Raw genomic sequence first — 20581 nt, forward strand, 5'->3', positions numbered from 1 at the left:
CTCACCAAAATCTTCAACTAAGAGTAAAAAAGCAATAAGAGCATGGAAATGAACTTGGAGTTAGTTACTCTTTCATCGGAGTGCAGTGGAAGTCCTTCATGGTCCAAGTCCAACATTCCCTTTCAATCCACCTTTGAGACTGAATCAAGCAAACTCAAGTACACAGTTAGTCTCAAAGGGTCAAGTTGTAACACAACTCCCCCTAAATATGTGCATCACTTGCAAATGGACTTATGAGGTCCGGGGAGTGCTTGTACAACTTGAGCACCATAAATATACAACAATATGCATAAGGAACATGATCAAAGGCATAAAACACATGTATGCTATAAATCAATCCAAGTTCCGCGAATCTAAGACATTTAGCTCACTACGCAGCCTGCAAAAGGTCGACTCATCTAGAGGCTTGGTAAAGATATCGGCTAGCTGGTTCTCGGTGCTAACATAAAACACTTCGATATCTCCCTTTTGCTGGTGATCTCTCAAAAAGTGATGTCGGATGTCTATGTGCTTAGTGCGGCTGTGTTCAACAGGATTATCCGTCATGCGGATAGCACTCTCATTATCACATAGGAGTGGGACTTTGCTCAGATTGTAGCCAAAGTCCCTGAGGGTTTGCCTCATCCAAAGTAGTTGCGCGCAACATTGTCCTGCGGCAACATACTCGGCCTCAGCGGTGGATAGGGCAACGAAAGTTTGTTTCTTAGAGCTCCACGACACCAGGGACCTTCCTAAGAATTGGCACGTCCCCGATGTACTCTTCCTATCGACCTTACATCCAGCATAGTCGGAGTCTGAATATCCAATCAAGTCAAAGGTAGACCCCTTTGGATACCAGATCCCAAAGCAAGGCGTAGCGACTAAATATCTAAGAATTCGCTTCACGGCCACTAAGTGACACTCCCTTGGATCGGATTGAAATCTAGCACACATGCATACACTAAGCATAATATCCGGTCTACTAGCACATAAATAAAGTAAAGACCCTATCATAGACCGGTATGCCTTTTGATCAACGGACTTACCTCCTTTGTTGAGGTCAACATGTCCGTCGGTTCCCATTGGAGTCTTTGCGGGCTTGGCGTCCTTCATCCCAAACCGCTTTAGCAAGTCTTGTGTGTACTTCGTTTGGGAGATGAAGGTGCCATCCTTGAGTTGCTTCACTTGGAACCCAAGGAAGTAGTTCAACTCGCCCATCATTGACATCTCAAATTTTTGAGTCATCACCCTGCTAAACTCTTCACAAGACTTTTGGTTAGTAGAACCAAATATTATGTCATCGACATAAATTTGGCACACAAATAAGTCACCATCACATGTCTTAGTGAAAAGAGTTGGATCGGCTTTCCCAACCTTGAAAGCATTAGCAATTAAAAAGTCTATAAGGCATTCATACCATGCTCTTGGGGCTTGCTTAAGTCCATAGAGCGCCTTAGAGAGCTTACACACATGGTCGGGGTACCGTTCATCCTCAAAGCCAGGGGTTGCTCCACGTACACCTCCTCCTTGATTGGCCCGTTGAGGAAAGCGCTCTTCACATCCATTTGGAACAACCTGAAAGAATGGTGAGCGGCATAGGCTAACAATATGCGAATTGACTCTAGCCTAGCCACATGAGCAAAAGTCTCCTCAAAGTCCAAACCTGCGACTTGGGCATAACCTTTTGCCACAAGTCGTGCCTTGTTCCTTGTCACCACCCCGTGCTCATCTTGTTTGTTGCGGAACACCCACTTGGTTCCCACAACGTTTTGCTTGGGACGAGGCACCAGTGTCCAAACTTCATTGCGCTTGAAGTTGTTGAGCTCTTCCTGCGTGGCCAACACCCAGTCCAGATCTAGCAAGGCTTCTTCTACCCTGAAAGGCTCAATAGAAGAGACAAAAGAGTAATGCTCACAAAAATTAACTAATCTTGAGCGAGTGGTTACTCCCTTGCTAATGTCACCCAAAATTTGGTCGACGGGATGGTTCCTTTGAATCATCGCTCGAACTTGAGTTGGAGGGGCCTGAGGTGCTTCTTCCTCTTCAACTTGGACATCTTGTGCTCCCCCTTGATCACATGCCTCCTCTTGATGAACCTGTTCATCGTCTTGAGTTGGGGGATGCACCATTGTTGAGGAAGAAGGTTGATCTTGCTCCTTGAGTTCCTGCGGTCGCATGTCTCCAATCGCCATGGTGCGTATTGCGGCCGTTGGAACGTCTTCTTCATCTATATCATCAAGATCAACAACTTGCTCTCTTGGAGAGCCATTAGTCTCATCAAATACAACATCGCTGGAGACTTCAACCAAACCCGATGATTTGTTGAAGACTCTATACGCCTTTGTATTTGAGTCATAACCTAACAAAAACCCTTCTACAGCTTTGGGAGCAAACTTAGAATTTCTACCTTTCTTTACTAGAATGTAACATTTGCTCCCAAATACACGAAAGTAAGACACATTGGGTTTGTTACCGGTTAGAAGCTCATACGAAGTCTTCTTGAGGAGGCGATGAAGGTACACCCGGTTTATGGCGTGATAGGCCGTGTTCACGGCTTCCGACCAAAATCGCTCGGGCGTCTTGAATTCTCCAAGCATTGTCATCGCCATGTCAATGAGCGTCCTGTTCTTCCTCTCTACCACACCGTTTTGCTGTGGTGTGTAGGGAGCGGAGAACTTGTGCTTGATCCCTTCCTCCTCAAGGTACTCCTCCACTTGAAGGTTCTTGAACTCGGACCCATTGTCGCTCCTTATCTTCTTCACCTTGAGCTCAAACTCATTTTGAGCTCTCCTTAGGAAGCGCTTGAGGGTCCCTTGGGTTTCAGATTTATCCTGCAAGAAGAATAACCAAGTGAAGCGGGAAAAATCATCAACTATAACAAGACCATACTTACTTCCTCCTATGCTTAGATAGGCGACGGGTCCGAAGAGGTCCATATGAAGTAACTCCAAAGGTCTTGATGTGGTCATCACATTTTTGGTATGATGAGAGCTTCCCACCTGTTTGCCTGCTTGACAAGCTGCACAAGGTCTATCTTTTTCGAAAGTAACATTTGTTAGACCTATCACATGTTGTCCCTTTAGAAGTTTGTGAAGGTTCTTCATCCCCACATGTGCTAAGCGGCGATGCCACAGCCAGCCCATGCTAGTCTTAGCAATTTAGCATGCATCTAGACCGGCCTCCTCTTTTGCAAAATCAACTAAATAGAGTTTGTCGTCTAATACACCCTTAAAAGCTAATGAACCATCACTCCTTCTAAAGACAGACACATCTACATTGTGAATAAGCAGTTATATCCCATATTACAAAAGTTGACTCACCGACAACAAGTTATATCCAAGCGACTCAACTAAGAATACATTAGAAATAGAGTGCTCAGATGAAATAGCAATCTTCCCTAGTCCTTTGACCTTGCCTTGATTCCCGTCACCGAATATGATTGAGTCTTGGGAATCCTTGTTCTTGACGTAGGAGGTGAACATCTTCTTCTCCCCCGTCATGTGGTTTGTGCATCCGCTGTCGATAATCCAGCTTGATCCCCCGAATGCATAAACCTGCAAGGCAAATTAGGCTTGGGTCTTAGGTACCCAACTCTTGTTGGGTCCTACAAGGTTAGTGACAATGTCCTTAGGAACCCAAATGCAAGTTTTATCTCCCTTGCATTTTGCCCCTAATTTCCTAGCAATCACCTTCTTATCCTTTCTACAAATAGCAAAGGAAGCATTGCAAGCATGATAAATAGTAGACTGTTCATTAATTTTCCCAGGAACATGAACATTTCTCCTAGGCACATGACGAATGACATTTCTCCTAGGCATATCTCTATCATGCACATTGGAAGAACTTGAGGCAAACATGGCATTTGAAACATTACAACTCCTATGAACATTTCTAGAATATCTCTTATCGCCATAAATGAAGGCATGATTCTTTTGATTACTATTAGTCATAGGAGCCTTCCCTTTCTCCTTGGCGGAGATGAGAGCCTTATGACTTGTCAAGTTCTTGGTTTCCCTCTTGAAGCCAAGCCCATCCTTAATTGAGGGGTGTCTACCAATAGTGTAGGCATCCCTTGCAAATTTTAGTTTGTCAAATTCATCCTTGCTAGTCTTAAGTTGGGCATTAAGACTAGCCACTTCATCATTTAACTTTGTAATAGAGACTAGGTGTTCACTACAAGCATCAACATTAAAATCTTTACACCTATTGCAAATCACAACATGTTCTACACAAGAGTTAGATCTATTTGCTACTTCTAGTTTAGCATTTAAATCATCATTAACACTTTTTAAACTAGAAATTGTCTCATGGCAAGTAGATAGTTCACAAGAAAGCATTTCATTCCTTTTAACCTCTAAAGCAAGAGATTTTTGTGCCTCTACAAATTTATCATGTTCTTCATACAAAAGATCCTCTTGCTTTTCTAACAATCTATTTTTATCATTCAAAGCATCAATCAATTCATTAATCTTATCAATTTTAGTTCTATCTAAGCCCTTGAACAAACTAGAGTAATCTATTTCATCATCGCTAGATTCATCATCACTAGAAGAAGCATAAGTAGACTTTCGAGTACATACTGTTAGAATAGGAACCCATACCCTAATCAGGGGTTGGGAGTGGTATTAAATAGGAAGAGTAACTGGGCCAAGGCCCATTACACAGGGTATAACGGTCATTACACAGGGAATAGCACTAACCCTAGACGGGTAGTCTAACACATACCTTCTTCTCCTTCGCCATGAAGCATGTGTGACGCTCGTTGGGGAAGAGGAATGATTTGTTGAAGGCTGATGCGGCGAATCCTTCGTTGTCGGAGTCGGACGATGAGCAATCCGAGTCCCACTCCTTGCCAAGGTGTGCCTCGCCCTTAGCCTTCTTGTAAGCCTTCTTCTTTTCCCTCTTCTTATCTTGTTCCTGGTCACTATCATTATCGGGACAATTAGCGATAAAATGACCAATCTTACCGCACTTGAAGCATGAGCGCTTTCCCTTCGTCTTGTTCTTTTTGGGATGCTCCTTGCGGCCCTTTAGCGCCGTCTTGAAGCGCTTGATGATGAGGGCCATCTCTTCCTCATTTAGCCCCGCCGCCTCAACTTGCGCCACCTTGCTAGGTAGCGCCTCCTTGCTACTCGTTGCCTTGAGAGCAATGGCTTGAGGCTCATGAATTGGACCATTCAACGCCTCATCGACGTATCTTGCCTCCTTGATCATCATCCGCCCGCTTACGAACTTTCCAAGTATTTCTTCGGGCGACATCTTGGTGTACCTAGGATTCTCACGAATATTGTTTACAAGATGTGGATCAAGGACAGTGAAAGACCTTAGCATTAGGCGGACGCCGTCGTGGTCCGTCCATCACATGCTTCCATAGCTCCTTATTTTGTTGACGAGGGTCTTGAGCTTGTTGTATGTTTGGGTTGGCTCCTCCCCCCTGATCATTGAGAATCTCCCAAGTTCGCCTTCCACCAACTCCATCTTGGTGAGCATGGTGACGTCATTTCCCTCATGAGAGATCCTGAGGGTGTCCCATATCTGCTTGGCGTTATCCAAGCCGCTCACCTTATGGTACTCATCCCTGCACAATGAGGCTAACAACACAGTAGTAGCTTGTGCTTTTTTATGAATCTGTTCATTGATAAACAAAGGACTATCCGTGCTATCAAATTGCATTCCATTTTCTACTATCTCCCATATACTTGGATGGAGAGAGAACAAGTGACTACGCATTTTGTGACTCCAAAATCCGTAGTCCTCCCCATCAAAGTGTGGAGGTTTGCCAAGAGGAATGGAAAGCAAATGTGCATTTGAACTATGCGGAATACGAGAATAATCAAAAGAGAAGTTTGAAATAACCGTCTTCTTTTTCTCATAGTCATTGTCGTCCTTTTGAGAAGAGGAAGATTCGTCGCTGTCGTAGTAGACTATCTCCTTGATGCGCCTTGTTTTCTTCTTCTTCCCGTCTTTTCTTTTGTGGCCCGAGCCTGAGTCAGTAGGCTTGTCATCTTTCGGCTCGTTGACGAAGGACTCCTTCTCCTTATCATTGACCACCATCCCCTTGCCCTTAGGATCCATCTCTTCAGGCGATTAGTCCCTTCGTGAAGAGAACGGCTCTTATACCAATTGAGAGCACCTAGAGGGGGGGGGGGTGAATAGGTGATCCTGTAAAAACTTGAAACTTAATCCCACAAAACTTGATTAGACGTCAGCACAATAAAGCCAAGTGGCTAGAGAGGAGTTCTTGCAAAACATAATAACCACAAGGAGATCAACACAGAGATGGCACAGTGGTTTGTCCCGTGGTTCGGCCAAGTCCAACACTTGCCTACTCCACGTTGTGGCGTCCCAACGGACGAGGGTTGCACTCAACCCCTTTCAAGCAGTCCAAAGACCCATTTGAATACCACAATGTTTGCTTTTTTACTATATCCCGCTTGCGAGGAATCTCCACAACTTGGAGCCTCTCGCCCTTACAATATGATGTTCACAAAGAAGCACGGAAGTAAGGCTGGGATGAGCAACACACACAAGACACAAAATCAGAGCACAACACGCACACAAGTCACAACTCGAGTTCACAACACAACCCAGAGAGTTCTCTACTCAAATGGAGCTCTAGTTGCTATCACAAAGAATTGAATGCGCGGAATTGGTGTCTTGGTGCTTAAGAATGCTTAGAGAATGCTTGGTGTCTTCCTCCATGTGCCTAGGGGTCCCTTTTATAGCCCCAAGGTAGCTAGGAGCCGTTGAGAGCATTCCAGGAAGGCAATTCTTGCCTTCTGTCGCCTGACGCACCGGACAGTCCGGTGCACCACCGGACACTGTCCGGTGTGGATTTCTTTCCTTCTTTAGCGAAGCCGACCGTTGGAGATTCAGAGCCGTTGGCGCACCGGACACTGTCCGGTGCCCCCTTCTGACCGTTGGCTCTGCCACGCGTCGCGCGCGGATTACGCGGCCGACCGTTGGCTCGGCCGACAGTTGGCTCACCGGACAATCCGGTGCACCACCGGACAGTCCGGTGATTTATAGTCGTACGCCGCCGATGAAACCCGAGAGCAGCCAGTTCGCCAGAGCCAGCCTGGCGCACCGGACAGTCCGGTGCACCCAGACCGAGCAGTGTTTTGGCTGTACACAGCCAACTTCTCCATAATTGTTTCTCCTGTTTCTAGCACTTAGACACAATACATTAGTCTTCAAAACAATGTACTAAGTCTAGAAACATACCTTTAATCTTGATTTGCACTTCTTGAGTCCTTGGCACAATTTAACACTTAGGCACTTGTGTTGGACACTTAATCACCAAAATACTTAGAAATGGCCCAAGGGCACATTTCCCTTTCAACTTCGCCCCTTTACTGACCGTTCTGACAGGAAAACAACATTACTCACCCCGTTCTGACTACTGTTCCAACCACCAGGGAAAAGCTGAGTCACGACCTCCCCCGAGTTCAGCCTCGGGCGCAACAGGGAGCTCCGCCTCGCCCGACCCTAGGCCTCGGCCTCAACCTCGGCCTCGGAAGAAAGTCTCCGCCTCGCCCGACCCTGGGCCTCGACCTCAGCCTCGGCCTCGGGAGGAGTCGCAACCTCGCCCGACCTTAGCCTCGGCCTCAGGAGAAGTCTCCGCCTCGCCCGACCTCGGCCTCGGACCGACTACGCTACACGAGATACATCATTACCCTACCCCTAGCTAGCTGCCTCAGGCTATGAAGGAACAAGACCGGTGTCCCATCTAAATCACTCCGGTAATAGGTAATGATGGTTCCCCGCGTGCGCCCATGACGTCGGTTGCTCTCAACCCCATACGGAAGCAAGGAAACGTCAGCAGGATCCATGCCGCACCGCCAGCTATGCTTCTACAGGGCTCAAGGCACTTCTCCGACGGCCAGTTAGCACATGTACAGGGCTCAAGGCACTTCTCCGCCGGCCACGTTAGCACATAGCTACACCCCATTGTACAGCTGGGACATCTCCTTGTATCTATAAAAGGGGATGTTCAGGGCCTTCCTAAGGCAGGACGCAGCGAAGGTAGGCGAGCAGAGGCAGGCAGAGTAGGAGAGACGCGGTGGAGGCAAACTCAGACAGCTCACCTCAAGGCCAAACCCTCTCTCTCTCTCTCGCTCTCGCTCTCTCGCAACGCTTGTAACCCCTACTACGAGCACCCCGGTGCAAGATAATATAAGCCTCATCCTCCCGCTTGTGTTCCATCTTGCATCAACCCATCTGGGCAGGGACACGCAACGACAAATTCACTAGTCGGTTGACGGTCCTCGCGGGTCCGAAACGCCGATACTGGGTGTGATAGCGGGCCACACACAAGTGACATCACCGCTCAGCGTCGACATCCGGGCCTCGCCGACGACAGTTTGGCATGGGGGAGAGGCGCTGGCGACACTACGTGCGACGGGAAAGACAATGGCGACGTCAATTTGAGCGGAGGAGGAGCAGAATGGCACGGTCGTGGAGCTCCGTGAGCTCGTTAATGGCAGCGACGACATGCTGCTGTATCTGACGCCAAGAAGGAAAAAGAACATAGGGCTCAGCTTTGGGAGGGAGAGGCTTGCACGAGGGAGGAGAAGGGGCTGGCACAGGGGCTTTGATGTCACTAATTTTTTTTCTATATTAGTGACTATGATGTCAAATCTATACTATACTTAAAGCACCAGTTTCAACGGTCGTCACGCGTCATCTTTTTACAAATAACCCCTCACAACTATTTCAAATTAATCTGCTGCACACCTAATAACCAAACAGCGATCCGGCACGGGCTAGACGCCCCGCGGGCCATAACTCTGGCCCAGGCACGTCATGTGGCTTGCTTACTGTGTCAGGCCAACCTGTCGACCCATTTGATTAAATGAGCGTAAAATGTTAAAAAATGGTGTAGGAGATGGGGTTCGAACCCATGTTGTGATGGAAGAAGGGTGGGAGACACTAAGTAAAGTTGTCTAACCAGTAGAACATCATGCTCAAATGTTTTTAATATTGAATATAAATTATATATATGTATATACGTTTTTTGTAAAATAAAAAATATAATCATGTCGGGTCGGACCAGCACTACGGGTCGAGGCTACAGCCCAAGCACGCCACGACGTTCTTGGCTCTTGCAAGCATTATGTCGTTTCTGAGACCACATTGGCGCAATGGACTTCATGGTGTTTGAGGTTGCTGAATTAGATGTAGCAACAATGATTTGTCACACTAACGGTAAAATGAAATGTTATTTGTTGTTTTTAAACGTTAGTAATTGCTACGAAATAGCATAATTTATATGGAGCGCATCCAGTTTTTATTGATGTCTCACTTTAACAATCACTCCATATTTTGATCTATCATTTTTATAAGTTTGAGTTCATGTGACTTATTTTAGAAACTTGAGTTCACAAACTTTCTCTTATTTGGTCTCTGTATGGTGAAATTATGTCATTTTATAATCTTTGTTCGTTCAGTCAGTCATTGTGAACTCTCTTCTAATCGCTCACTTCATTGATCGTGTTGTACCAAGACATATTGGATGGAGTAAATAATAACATCAGTTAGCCAAATTAAAAAAAATATTATACAGTGAGCGGAGACGATCAATAAAAAATCTTGAATTTTTTTGGTGGATAGTTTACATGGGTATTGTTGTAAGCCGTCGCAACGCAGAGGCAACCGACTAGTGACACAATTAAATAAGTGACTTAAGTGATGTTTGATTTGTAGAGACTAATTTTTAGTCATTATATTTTATTACATTTTATTCTCTAACTGTCTAATAAGGAAAATAAATCTCTATTTTATTTTCAATTTATGCGAGAAAATAAAAATTAGTCTTACAAAACAAACACCCGGCAAAAAAAATCAAATGCCTGCTCGCACCGGCCTCGGGACCGGAAACCCCATAAACCGAAAGAAAGAGAAGGAAAAAAAAAAACTTTGCGGATCCGTCGCCGCTGCCCTTGCCGCCGATGGTCGATGTGGCCGCGCTCACGGACGACGTCCTGGCGGAGATACTCCTCCGGGTGCCGTCGCCGCGGGACCTCGCTCGCGCCTCTGTGTCGTGCTCCTCCTTCCGTCGCGTCATCTCAAACCCCCACTTCTTCCGCCGGTTCGTCGCCCTCCACGCGGCGCCTCCGCTCGGCGTCTTCTGCTGCTACCCCGCCTTGGGCGGCGGGGTTGGTGGATCCCAGTTCCAGCCAGCGCTGCCGTCGCACCCCTCGGCGCCCCTCGCTCGCGCGCTCGCCAGTTCAGCAGACTTCTGCTTCAACTTCCTCCCGCCGCCCGCCAGCGACTGGCTCGTCCGCGACAGCCGTGACGGCCGCTTTCTACTCGACCGCGTGCGGGACGGCTCCACCGCTTTCACGGAGGTTGCAATCTGCGACCCCCTATTCCGGAGGTACCGGCTGCTCCCGCCCATCCCCAACGATCTCGCCGCCTCGGTGGAAAACCCCTACTTCCAGCGCGGTGGCGATGGTCAATTGCAGTCACGCAGCAGTGAAATCTTCCTGGTTTCTCGTAGTAATGACAGTGTCAGTGAGAACGATACGACGTTCACCGTGATCTGGATGGCATGCTGTCGAGGGAAGCTGGTAGCATTCTTCTACTCTTCAGAGTCACAGCAATGGTGTGCACTTTCACCGCCTGAACACTATGCTTTGAGCACCAGAAGAGTCATGGGCGTTCGACTAGGACAGCGCAACCATGCTCATGGGTGCTTCTACTGGATGTTAGCCCTCACACATAGGTGGCTTGTGTTGGACACACACAAAATGGACTTCTCCATCGTGGACATCTCACCTATCCTGACAGGCCGTGCGATGATGTTCAGTAATCAGATTACCACTCTGGAGTCAAGCAATGGCTGGACTACCATTGTGGTCTCTGATGTTTTCCGTTCAGATAGAAGATGCATTCTGTATTTTTATGCATTCTTGAATTTCAGCGACCGGTGGCAGCTTCTGAACAGAATCACCTTGCCTGATGAATGGGGGTATCGATTTAGAGGCATAATAGGTGCTGCCGACGGATACTTATTTATAAAGCTAGATGATCCTAAGGAGAACCTGAATGATCAGATTGAGCGATATGTTGAATATTTTTCGCTTGATGTCAAGACAATGCAGCTTGGGAGTTTCTGTCGGACGACCCTTTTTACTGTGACTGAATCCTACCTTTATTGTGGTTTTCCCCCATCATTGTCGATGCCTTCTATATGATTTGGTAAGTCAGGATCCTAACTTATTGGTGTCATTTGTACAGCTTTGGTGTTGCTATCATATCAGTTATCGTTTGGTAGTACACTTTTGTTGTTTAAATGGCTGTGTTCAGTCACTAATAAACTATTGTTTGGTAATTAGTAGTATGCTCTGTTAGCCCTTGCATCCCTACACTTCTACTGAAATTGATATTTGATGCTATAACTCAGTTGTTATCTGTAAGTATTTCAATGATTTTTTTCTTGTTCTCCACCTTTATTCAATGAATATTCTTATCTACTGTTGGCATGGAAGAATCAATTAAACTTGAAAAAGTTTTTCTTCCTTTCTTTTTCTTTTGCTGTGTGGCTCATGATAATTTTCGTATCTATCTAACCGTAACTTACATCGGGATAAACACTGGTTTGTTGTTGTTTTTCCATCACTATACTATGTAAGATATAATGGCATAGAAAAGACGAAGATAGAAAGAGCATCAATTCTATGAATTTGTATACTGAAGATATAATATGAAACTGTCCAAATAGACTGGAGCAATGGCTTGTACACCAATGGTTTCAATTTACAGTTGAGTTCTTTCTTGTAAGAAAAGGTATTTAAATTGAACTGTTTAATGATGGAATGTTTGGTCGTAGGCTCGTAGCTAGTGTCATGTTAGGCTGTGTGTACAACAGCTGGCCTCAACTTGTTCAGTTCATTAGGGTCAGACTAAGCTCTGTATAATGAACTTTTAGCTCCTACTTGGATTGAGCAGTAATAAATCTCTCTAGTGCATCCCTGTATCCCTGATTTGTGTGGTAGCTGACCACAGTTCCTAAGCCTGTCATGATGATACACCCACAAACAGATCTGCATGTGACAACCTAGTTCATTTACCAAGCTGAACTGAAAATGTTCTTTCAGCATGTTCCATATCTACATCCCGCCGCTTAAAGATTAATGGATATGAGCTTTAAAAGCTTTACATCATTATGGACCCTTGGGCCTTGGTTAACCTGCTCTTACTATCGCTTTAAATATGAGAACTTGTTTGCTTCTTCAAAGATGAACTCATCGATAATAATCTTTGAGATGTTGAAATCTACCAAGTGAAATAAGTTGGTTTAAGATTTAGTGCAATTGAAAGATCACCAATTCACCATTATGCTTCTGGAGGTACCAGTGCAAGTCATTTTTGTTGCAATATGAATTTTTTTGGGGCGCAATCCATGTAGGCACGGGCTGAAATACTCTAAACCAAACTAACCGAACTGCACCAAATCTTTTTGGTGCTCAGTGGTTCTTGCGGTAGGGGAATCACTAACTATTTGGTTTATGGTGTGGTGTTTGATATGGTTTTTGAGTAATTGAGTCTTTGAAGCTGAATCACCGAAATCGTCGAATGTCCGAGCACTAGCAGGCAGCCTACTGGCTGTCAGCCCATCCTCTCACACAATGTCCCAGAGCCCATGTTATGACTTGTCCAAGATTGTATCTCCTTTCTCCATCTCCAATCAGCATGACTGCAAGGCAGTGGCCATGATGAGTGCACAAGCCCCCATGGACACAATAGGGGCCAAGATGAGTGATGAGCAGATGGCCCTAGCTCGCTCGCTACTCTTCACATCCAGGAGTGTGCAGGAGGTCCCGAGGAGTGGTGGGCTGATGGCCACAATCGGCACGCTAGCCTCTGCAGTCGCACAGTCAGTTTCAGGGCCAGTGGACATCTCCCTTGTTTGGACCACCTAGACAACAGGCATGCAGGCAGCCAAAGGTAATCTATGATGTCCCAGAGCCCATGTTATCTTAGATGTCCCAGAGCCCATGTTATGACTTGTCCAAGATTGCATCTCCTTTCTCCATCTCCAATCAGCATGACTGCAAGGCAGTGGCCATGATGAGTGCACAAGCCCACGTGGACACAATAGGGGCCAAGATGAGTGATGAGCAGATGGCTCTGGCTCGCTCGCTACTCTCCACATCCAGGGGTGTCCAGGAGGTCCCGAGGAGTGGTGGGCTGATGACAACAATCGGCACGCTAGCCTCTGCAGTCGCACAGTCAATTTCAGGGCCAGTGGACATCTCCCTTGTTTGGACCACCTAGACAACAGGCATGCAGGCAGCCAAAGGTAAGCATACCGGCCTGCATGGTGAGCTTGGTACCTTTCCTGTTCAGCTCTCGAAGGTTCTTCTGATCTGAGTTTGGGGTCTCATACATTTTCTTACCTTAATTTGCTTACCACGTGTTCTTTTTGATAAAAAATTACCACCGCATCGCAATAACCAAAAGAAAAGTGTGGTTTGTGGTTTTTGTTTTTCTTGCAACAACTTCACTTTACAAGTTCTGAAAGCTGAAATTTTTCATCACCGATGAAACTGAACAGAACAAACCAAACAAACCGAATACCCAGCTCTAATTCCAGGCATCCTTGATTCATAATAGCTACTCTTTTGCACTTCCATTTACCATGAGTTTTGACACGACCCATTAGTGTGGGGGTGGGGTGTGCAGTTGTGATGCCACCCAGGGCAAGGGCTTGTCACTCAGTTTTTTTAAAAAACCAATGAAAAATCACTGTTCCACAAAGTGCTTGGCCTGCAGACTGTAATGGTACTGACCCTGGGTCAGTTCCGATCTAGCTCTTCCCTGACACCATCAACCAGGTTTCAAACCCTCGGTCTCACAAAAAAGAGGCGAGCTGGGTGAGTTATTCTTCTTTCCAAGTGTCTCTTTGTGGTCTAGTCTTTGGTCCCTTTTCTTGACGGAGGTCTTTCCCATGGGTCCAGTTCTTTTAACATGTTAGAAATCACCATTACTAAAACCAAGGTTTTGTAGCAGTTGTAATGTGGTTGCAAAGGTTTTTGTGACACAACCTTTTTCTCATTTTGTCAGTAGTCACTTTACATTCTGCTGTGAAGCTGAGACTACGATTCTGATGATTTAGTGCCTTTATATATACAAAGTTTGCATAAATGGTATCATTCTTACAGGTCATTTTGTGGATAGATCAAAAGCTTTCTGTAGCAATTGACCTGGTCGTTATAAAACCATCTGTTGCTCTTTTTAAACTGAATAAATTATCATTTTATATACATTACAATGATTAGGATATGATCGTTCTTGCTCTTTCTGATTTCCTTGCTCTTGATGAACAAGATCGCTGTTGATAGAGTTAATAATAGTGACATTTTCTTGTCTTCCCTGTCAGTATTAGAAGGAAAAAGAATGGCACCACAGAATGTCTTTTGGGGCTAGTAGAAGGAAAAAGAATGGCACCACATAATTTGTCATTTTCTTGAACTGCTACGAGGCTGCATCAGGAACCAAGAAGACTACTCGGACTGGCACCTTACTTGCGATTTTGTTAAAATATATACTCCTACACTGGGTTTCTCCGTCTCTATTATGAAAACTATTGGGTAATATGACCATATTGTATTTCATAATTTGGGTCAAACTCACAACTCTGGTTATTAAGATTCAAATGGAGTCATCTTTCTTGATTGCCATTACAAGATGTTGAGTCTATGGACTGTTGTAATACTTTGTTACAATTTTTTTTATGGAAATTGCTATATTTTAGGTGCCTGGATTTTCAACCTGGCAATAATCTTATACAACTAAACTAGTACAATTAAAAAGCGAACTCACCAGTATGGAGGACTGGAAACGAGACAGTCTCGGTTTAACTCGCCCATTTAACGAGTTAATAAAGAAGCAGACTCGATTTGAAGTTGGCTTGGTTTGCAAGCTACATTACATCTTGATAAATAATATTACACTAGTATAGTGCCCGTGTGTTGCGACGGTGCATAATTATTCAATAACATGTTTGAGTACAACGATTACATGAAAATGAACACATATATTAATAAAGTATAATTGTCTCATAAATTCTTTTGCCAACAACCAATATAGTGTGTTGCGACGATGTACAATGATAATTGATAAGTGACTGGCAATTCACCTAAGGCCTTGTTTGGTTATTAATATTACATGTATATTGGAGCGTATTGGGCGGGATTGTGATGGATTTTGACTTGTTATGGATTTAAATCGGCTCAATCCCACCCAATACATGTGAATTATCACTAAAACGAACAAGTCCCATGTGGATTCGATGGGATTGAGTGAGTTTAAATTCCAAACAAGTCAAAATCTTTTATAATTTTTTCCAATTTCATCTAATCCATATGGGATAGGAATAACCGAACAAGACCTAAGTGGGTAATCGAAAAGCACACCAACGTGATGCCTACACATAAACTTCTAACATCTATTTCTGCAAGTCTTGTAGAAAATTTACAGCTCATCTGGAATTTCAAAACACTCAAAATTGTTCAGACTCTCTAAACCGGAGCACTACGTCATAGTTAAGACGGTTATACTCATAGACATTTGGTGTTAAAATGGCAAGAGGATTTCCTTCAACAAGATTAAGGTTATTGTTGAAAATAATATACGGTGAGTTTAAATGACTCATAACTGAAGCTAAGGGAAAAGAACAAATAAATAACTCCAAGTACTACCCCATCCACAACACTTCGAGTGATTCATAACTTGTTCAGAAACAAAAGAACAATTCGAGTCATACCCAAAGCAGCTCGAGGAAGCCATCCACTAAAAACAAACGATTATAATATTAAGGAAATATTTGAATATTAAAAGAAACCACTACTCAAAGTAGTCAATTAAATAATAGGGTCATCCTGATACATTTTTTGTTCTATAAAAATATGTAGAAATTCAAGGGTATTAAGAAGTGCTAGTCCTGAGATCAACACAATAAAATCGAATATTATTTTGGGCCTAGTATGAGTAACCTATCAATCTAGGGAAACAATAAAAGCACCGGAACCTGCTTCTTCGACATGCATTTCCTTGAATAATTCAAGGGGACTCGATAATGATGGACAATTCAGAAATTTACATACCATTCTATTTTCAACTAATATCTAAAACTATTTGTTTGTTCCTAGCTTGGCTTATGCCCGTTCACTACGACTATAAGATGCCTACCTAATAAGATGTCCTCTGAAATTTGTATCAAATGCCATGGAAGTGGCATGGAGTCTGCATGAAAATCTTGAATAGTTGGAGTAGCTTCTTTTCTCATACCAAGCTTATCGGTAATCCAGCTCCAGATGCCATTGCTTTTATTGAAGACTGGATAAACTGTTTGTAAAGTCCTTCTTCCCAAATCTGCTTTTCAGACAGCATGATTCTGCAAAAAAGAATTAGGAAGTGGTAAATGAGATAATTCTACAGTGTTCTAAATAGTCATCGATCTTCACAATAAAGGATAATCAAACCTTATAACTTCAGACAAAGATTCCTATATTTCCAAACACCTTCCCAGTTTTATTAATCTAATATGAAATGTAAGAAACATCTAACCAGTGAAAAGGTGTATTTATGTTTTGAAGAATTCAAGAAGAATAAGAAAAGGCAATCTACTAAGGACAATACCTCTGAATCTACAATAAATTGACAGTCTTCAGCAGCGTGATAAAATGATGAAGCTGGGCGCAAAAATTTGGCTGACTCAAACTTTCCATCCTCATAGCCTAGGGAAAAATGCCAATTCATCATTCCGCGTGGCTACAAACCTTCTGTTCATATAAATAAAATTGGAACTCAAGAGAACAGCAAGCCATGCTTACATAATCTAAAATCATCCCATTGCTGTTGCTAATGATGATCCTATGATGGTTACTGTCAGAGATAAAAATGCGATCCCCATCTTCATCAACTGATACACATGCTGCAGCACATAAAATTGTAGATGATCACTTCTGGATGGCAAAGCCAAAGATACAACTGACTGCAATGTGCAATATAACCATTTAGGGTGAAAACTGATGCTTAATTAATAATTATACGAAAGGATAGCTGTAACTAAGTACCTGGGTGGTAAAGTAACAAGTTTCTGAAGGAACCAACAGATGGCTCTTTGACAACCTCTTCTTTCCGCCAAGAAACTCTTGACTGAACATTTTCAGAAGGTTTTTCTTTAAACGCGGTAAGTTCATCTATGGCTGCATTCAAAATGGTTAGATAATGGATGAAGAAAAATAGATAGGAAAATAGCATTTATAGTATTAAGAAATAGAGATTTTACAAAAAGGAAATACATTAGTATTTAATGGTCAACCAATGTATTAACTATTAAGAAATAGAAATACTTACCCTTCATTGATCAGATTCATTAACTTGGCAGGAAATTGTTGTGCACAAATTTATATTTAATAGATGTCATCTAAGTAGAAAGCAAAAGATATTTGCTATTATAGAGTCTCATGTCCCAAGGTGGAGATAAAAAGGGATAACAAAATCATATTGGCAAACCAGTTATATTTATACCGCCAAACTAAAAATTAAACCCCTTTGGGTTCCCCTAAAAAGAAATAAACAAGAAAAATAAGGTAGTTAGCCATGCAGCTCCACATGACAGTTATCTAGACTGGAGATCATGGCCAAGGGCACCGTGCCTCATGGAAAGATGATTAGCAACTTCATACTGGACAGAGATGGGTGAGGAGGGTATGTATTGCATTTCTCACCTTAACATCCGATCTCTAATTTTGGCATCGATGATGTGCACTGTATTTATAATCTGCAAAGATGGATTCACAAAACAGTTAGCAATAGCAGTTTAAAACCTCCTGTCAGATATAGGAATTGTTGATGCAACACTACTTCAGTATGGTCTTTATAAAGTTGTATACTTGCAGTTGAACATTGAGTGTTGGTGCGACAAATGTATGTATCAGATTTCATGGGATCAAGTTTTGTGAATGGCTGTATGGTATAGAGATGTGTTATTAAAATTAAATAGAGCATCAATCATGTTACATCTATACTGGCTACAAAAGAACAGAGCTGCTTTTGTTTGGACAGCTAGAGGTAGCAGAAATGGATTGCAAGACAATAATTTTAAGTAATTCGATGTATACATGTGAAGATGCATATTTCCAATGTGTTGAGTTGAAAAGATCTCCAAGGCCATAAAAGAAAGAAGTAAAGGAAGCAACATATCAAAATGGAAGGTAAAAATGTAGTCAACCTATTATGTGCAACCCAAAAATGCCATCATATGTATCCATATGCAGATAAGCACTACTTTGCATCATACCAATTACATCGCACAGGACCAACAGAAACAATACGATGAGGAGAGGGATCACCATCCACCAGAGCCCAGAGGAATCGGCGGCCGAACGCCCACGGCTGGCTCGGGCGTTGGTCGGGCCGTCGGCGCTCCAGATGCAGCTAGCGACTTGTGGAAGCGAGGCGCTCGCTTCGCTGGCTCCGGCTCTGATTGGGGTTGCGCCGCGCTGCTGTGGTCTGGGGCGGCGTTGACGGCTGTGTTTCGGGGCAAGACAGGGGGAGGGAGGCCTCGAATCCCGGATCCCTGTCACGGCGGACGCGGCGCAGGGCAGCGATCGCGGACGGCTTCGGCGCGGGGCGAGGGAAGCAGGGCAGCGGTCGCGGACGGCTTCGGCACGGGGAGAGGAAAGCTGGGCAGCGGTCGCGGACGGCTTCGGGAGATGGGGGCGGGGACACGGCGCTGGCGGGGGCGGGATTGCAGGGAAGGGACGGCGCGGGCGGGGGCGGGATTGCAGGGAGGAAGGGACGGTGCGGGCGGGGGCTGGAGCAGGGGCACGATGAGGGTGGTGGACGCCCTCGCTCCAGCCTTAAGGTGTAGTAGAGAATAGCTGAGAACAATCCATCCCCGTACATTTCATGGATTAAGCTGAACCATTGTATTCTAGCCATGTTCGAAGTAATAATAATCGTAAAAGCAAAAGAAGGTGGCAGTGCCCTTTGGCCACTGGCAGTCCTTGAATCAAGTAAATAAAAGGAAAAAAAGAAAAAGAAAACAACAGTGTCCGCAACAAATAATCGTCGAGAACTGTTAGTTAACCAATCCAAAAAAATAATCTAGTGTTTGCACGGGGAGGAAAATCCACGATTCTAAACTCTTCAGATGCCTCAAAAAATTAACGACAGCTCCGGTAAGTATGAATTCAAGTTAGAAAAATGGATAATAAAAAATAGTAGGATCGCCAGGAAAAAATCGCTCACCAATGGTTTCCGCTGTGGAGGCGGGCTTGATGCTTCATCTCGCGTGTAGTCGTTGTTCTGATGCGTAGGGCGTCGCACAAGACTCAGACAATCTGAATTAGATCCCACAAACGCAGGCGACGACGCTTGAGAGACTATTGAAGCAATATACGTAACAAAAAATTGGTGAAGGTGAAGCAGGTTCCTTACCTGTTCTTCACAGGCTATAGGAAGTGTGTGCTAGGAAACTGGCTTACCTCCGTGTATCAAAACACTACTTGCTCCTTGCCTGTCAACCTATTTTGTCTCCCGGAAAGAGGATTATAATTTTCCTACAACAAATTGGATAAGCATAATATGCAGCCGGCAATAGAAATATGAGGGAAAAAAGATTAATTTCTTTCTGATGGATCTCACCGACAGAGAACACAAACAGTAAAACCACAAAGCCGAGCAAACAAAGGAGGAGGAAAGAGGGGATTAAGGAAATGGATTCTGGAGAAAACAATTCAATACATGGGCGGCGAACTGGATAAGCAGAATCTACGCCCGCTACGGAAAAAATGAGACAAAAAAGTAACGCACTGCTGAAAACGAAGTCGTAGGATCACAGAGAGCGAAACGCACGGTGGAAAACGACGATTGAAGGAGATCCAAAACGGAGAAAGCTTCACGCGGGGGCGAGGGCAGGGCGTTAGCGACCCTTCCATATCGACCGAGAGCGGGGCGAGGGGCGAAGATGGCAGGGGCGGGGTAACGGTGGGAGACATGGTCGTGGCGCGGGTGGGAGCTGAGGGTTTAGGGTTTTTAGGGTGCTCTCCATGGACAGCAGAGCGCATGGATGGCGCGGCCGTGCGGGTGTGCGTGGCCGTGGACTGAGTCGGCAAAGCCGATCGGGAAGGCGCAGGGACTGTGGGCCTCGCGTGGATCGGGCGTGAGGGAGTGGAAGGCGCGGTCCTAGGCGGAGATTTTAGAAGGCCGACGCTCTGCTCTCCATGGAAAGCATCGAGTGGGGATTGCGCGGTCGCGAGGAGGGAGGAGAGCCGGGGTCTGAGCGTGGGCGAGGAGAGTCGGGCGGAGGCGTGGTGAAGCCGTGGTGGACGCCCTCGTTGTGTCTTTATAGAGTAGTAGTAGATTATATAGTGACTTGATAGTATATAAATATAAAATATATAATTGTTATTTAATATTATAAGAAATCTAAATTATAACTTGTCATGTAACCATCATTAAAGGCTGAGTTAGATGTCTATAAAATTAGTCAATATCCACTATTATTCTATAGATTGACTAATTTGACACAGCTCGTGAGCCAGCTTGACTCGATTTGGCTCGTTCGAGACTTGTGAGCCGTTCC

At 44.5% G+C, this 20581-nt stretch overlaps 1 protein-coding gene and 1 long non-coding RNA gene across 2 annotated transcripts; one reads left to right on the forward strand and one right to left on the reverse strand.

Moving 5' to 3' along the window:
• The first annotated feature begins 9890 nt into the window (after positions 1-9890).
• LOC100285859 (F-box domain containing protein) lies at positions 9891-14664 on the forward strand. Its single transcript, NM_001158749.1, is given in 2 exon segments — positions 9891-11181; positions 14366-14664. A coding segment is annotated over 1 exon segment (1248 nt). The 5' UTR covers positions 9891-9929; the 3' UTR covers positions 11178-11181; positions 14366-14664.
• Positions 14665-15881: 1217 nt separating this feature from the next.
• LOC118476331 (uncharacterized) lies at positions 15882-16722 on the reverse strand. Its single transcript, XR_004856257.1, has 2 exons — positions 16627-16722; positions 15882-16381 (listed from the first exon to the last, which is right to left on the reverse strand). It is a non-coding gene; the product is annotated as an uncharacterized lncRNA (long non-coding RNA).
• Positions 16723-20581: the final 3859 nt, after the last annotated feature.

This window comes from Zea mays, chromosome 2 (assembly GCF_902167145.1).
Source record: "Zea mays cultivar B73 chromosome 2, Zm-B73-REFERENCE-NAM-5.0, whole genome shotgun sequence".
In the NCBI taxonomy this organism is placed as follows: Eukaryota; Viridiplantae; Streptophyta; class Magnoliopsida; order Poales; family Poaceae; genus Zea; species Zea mays.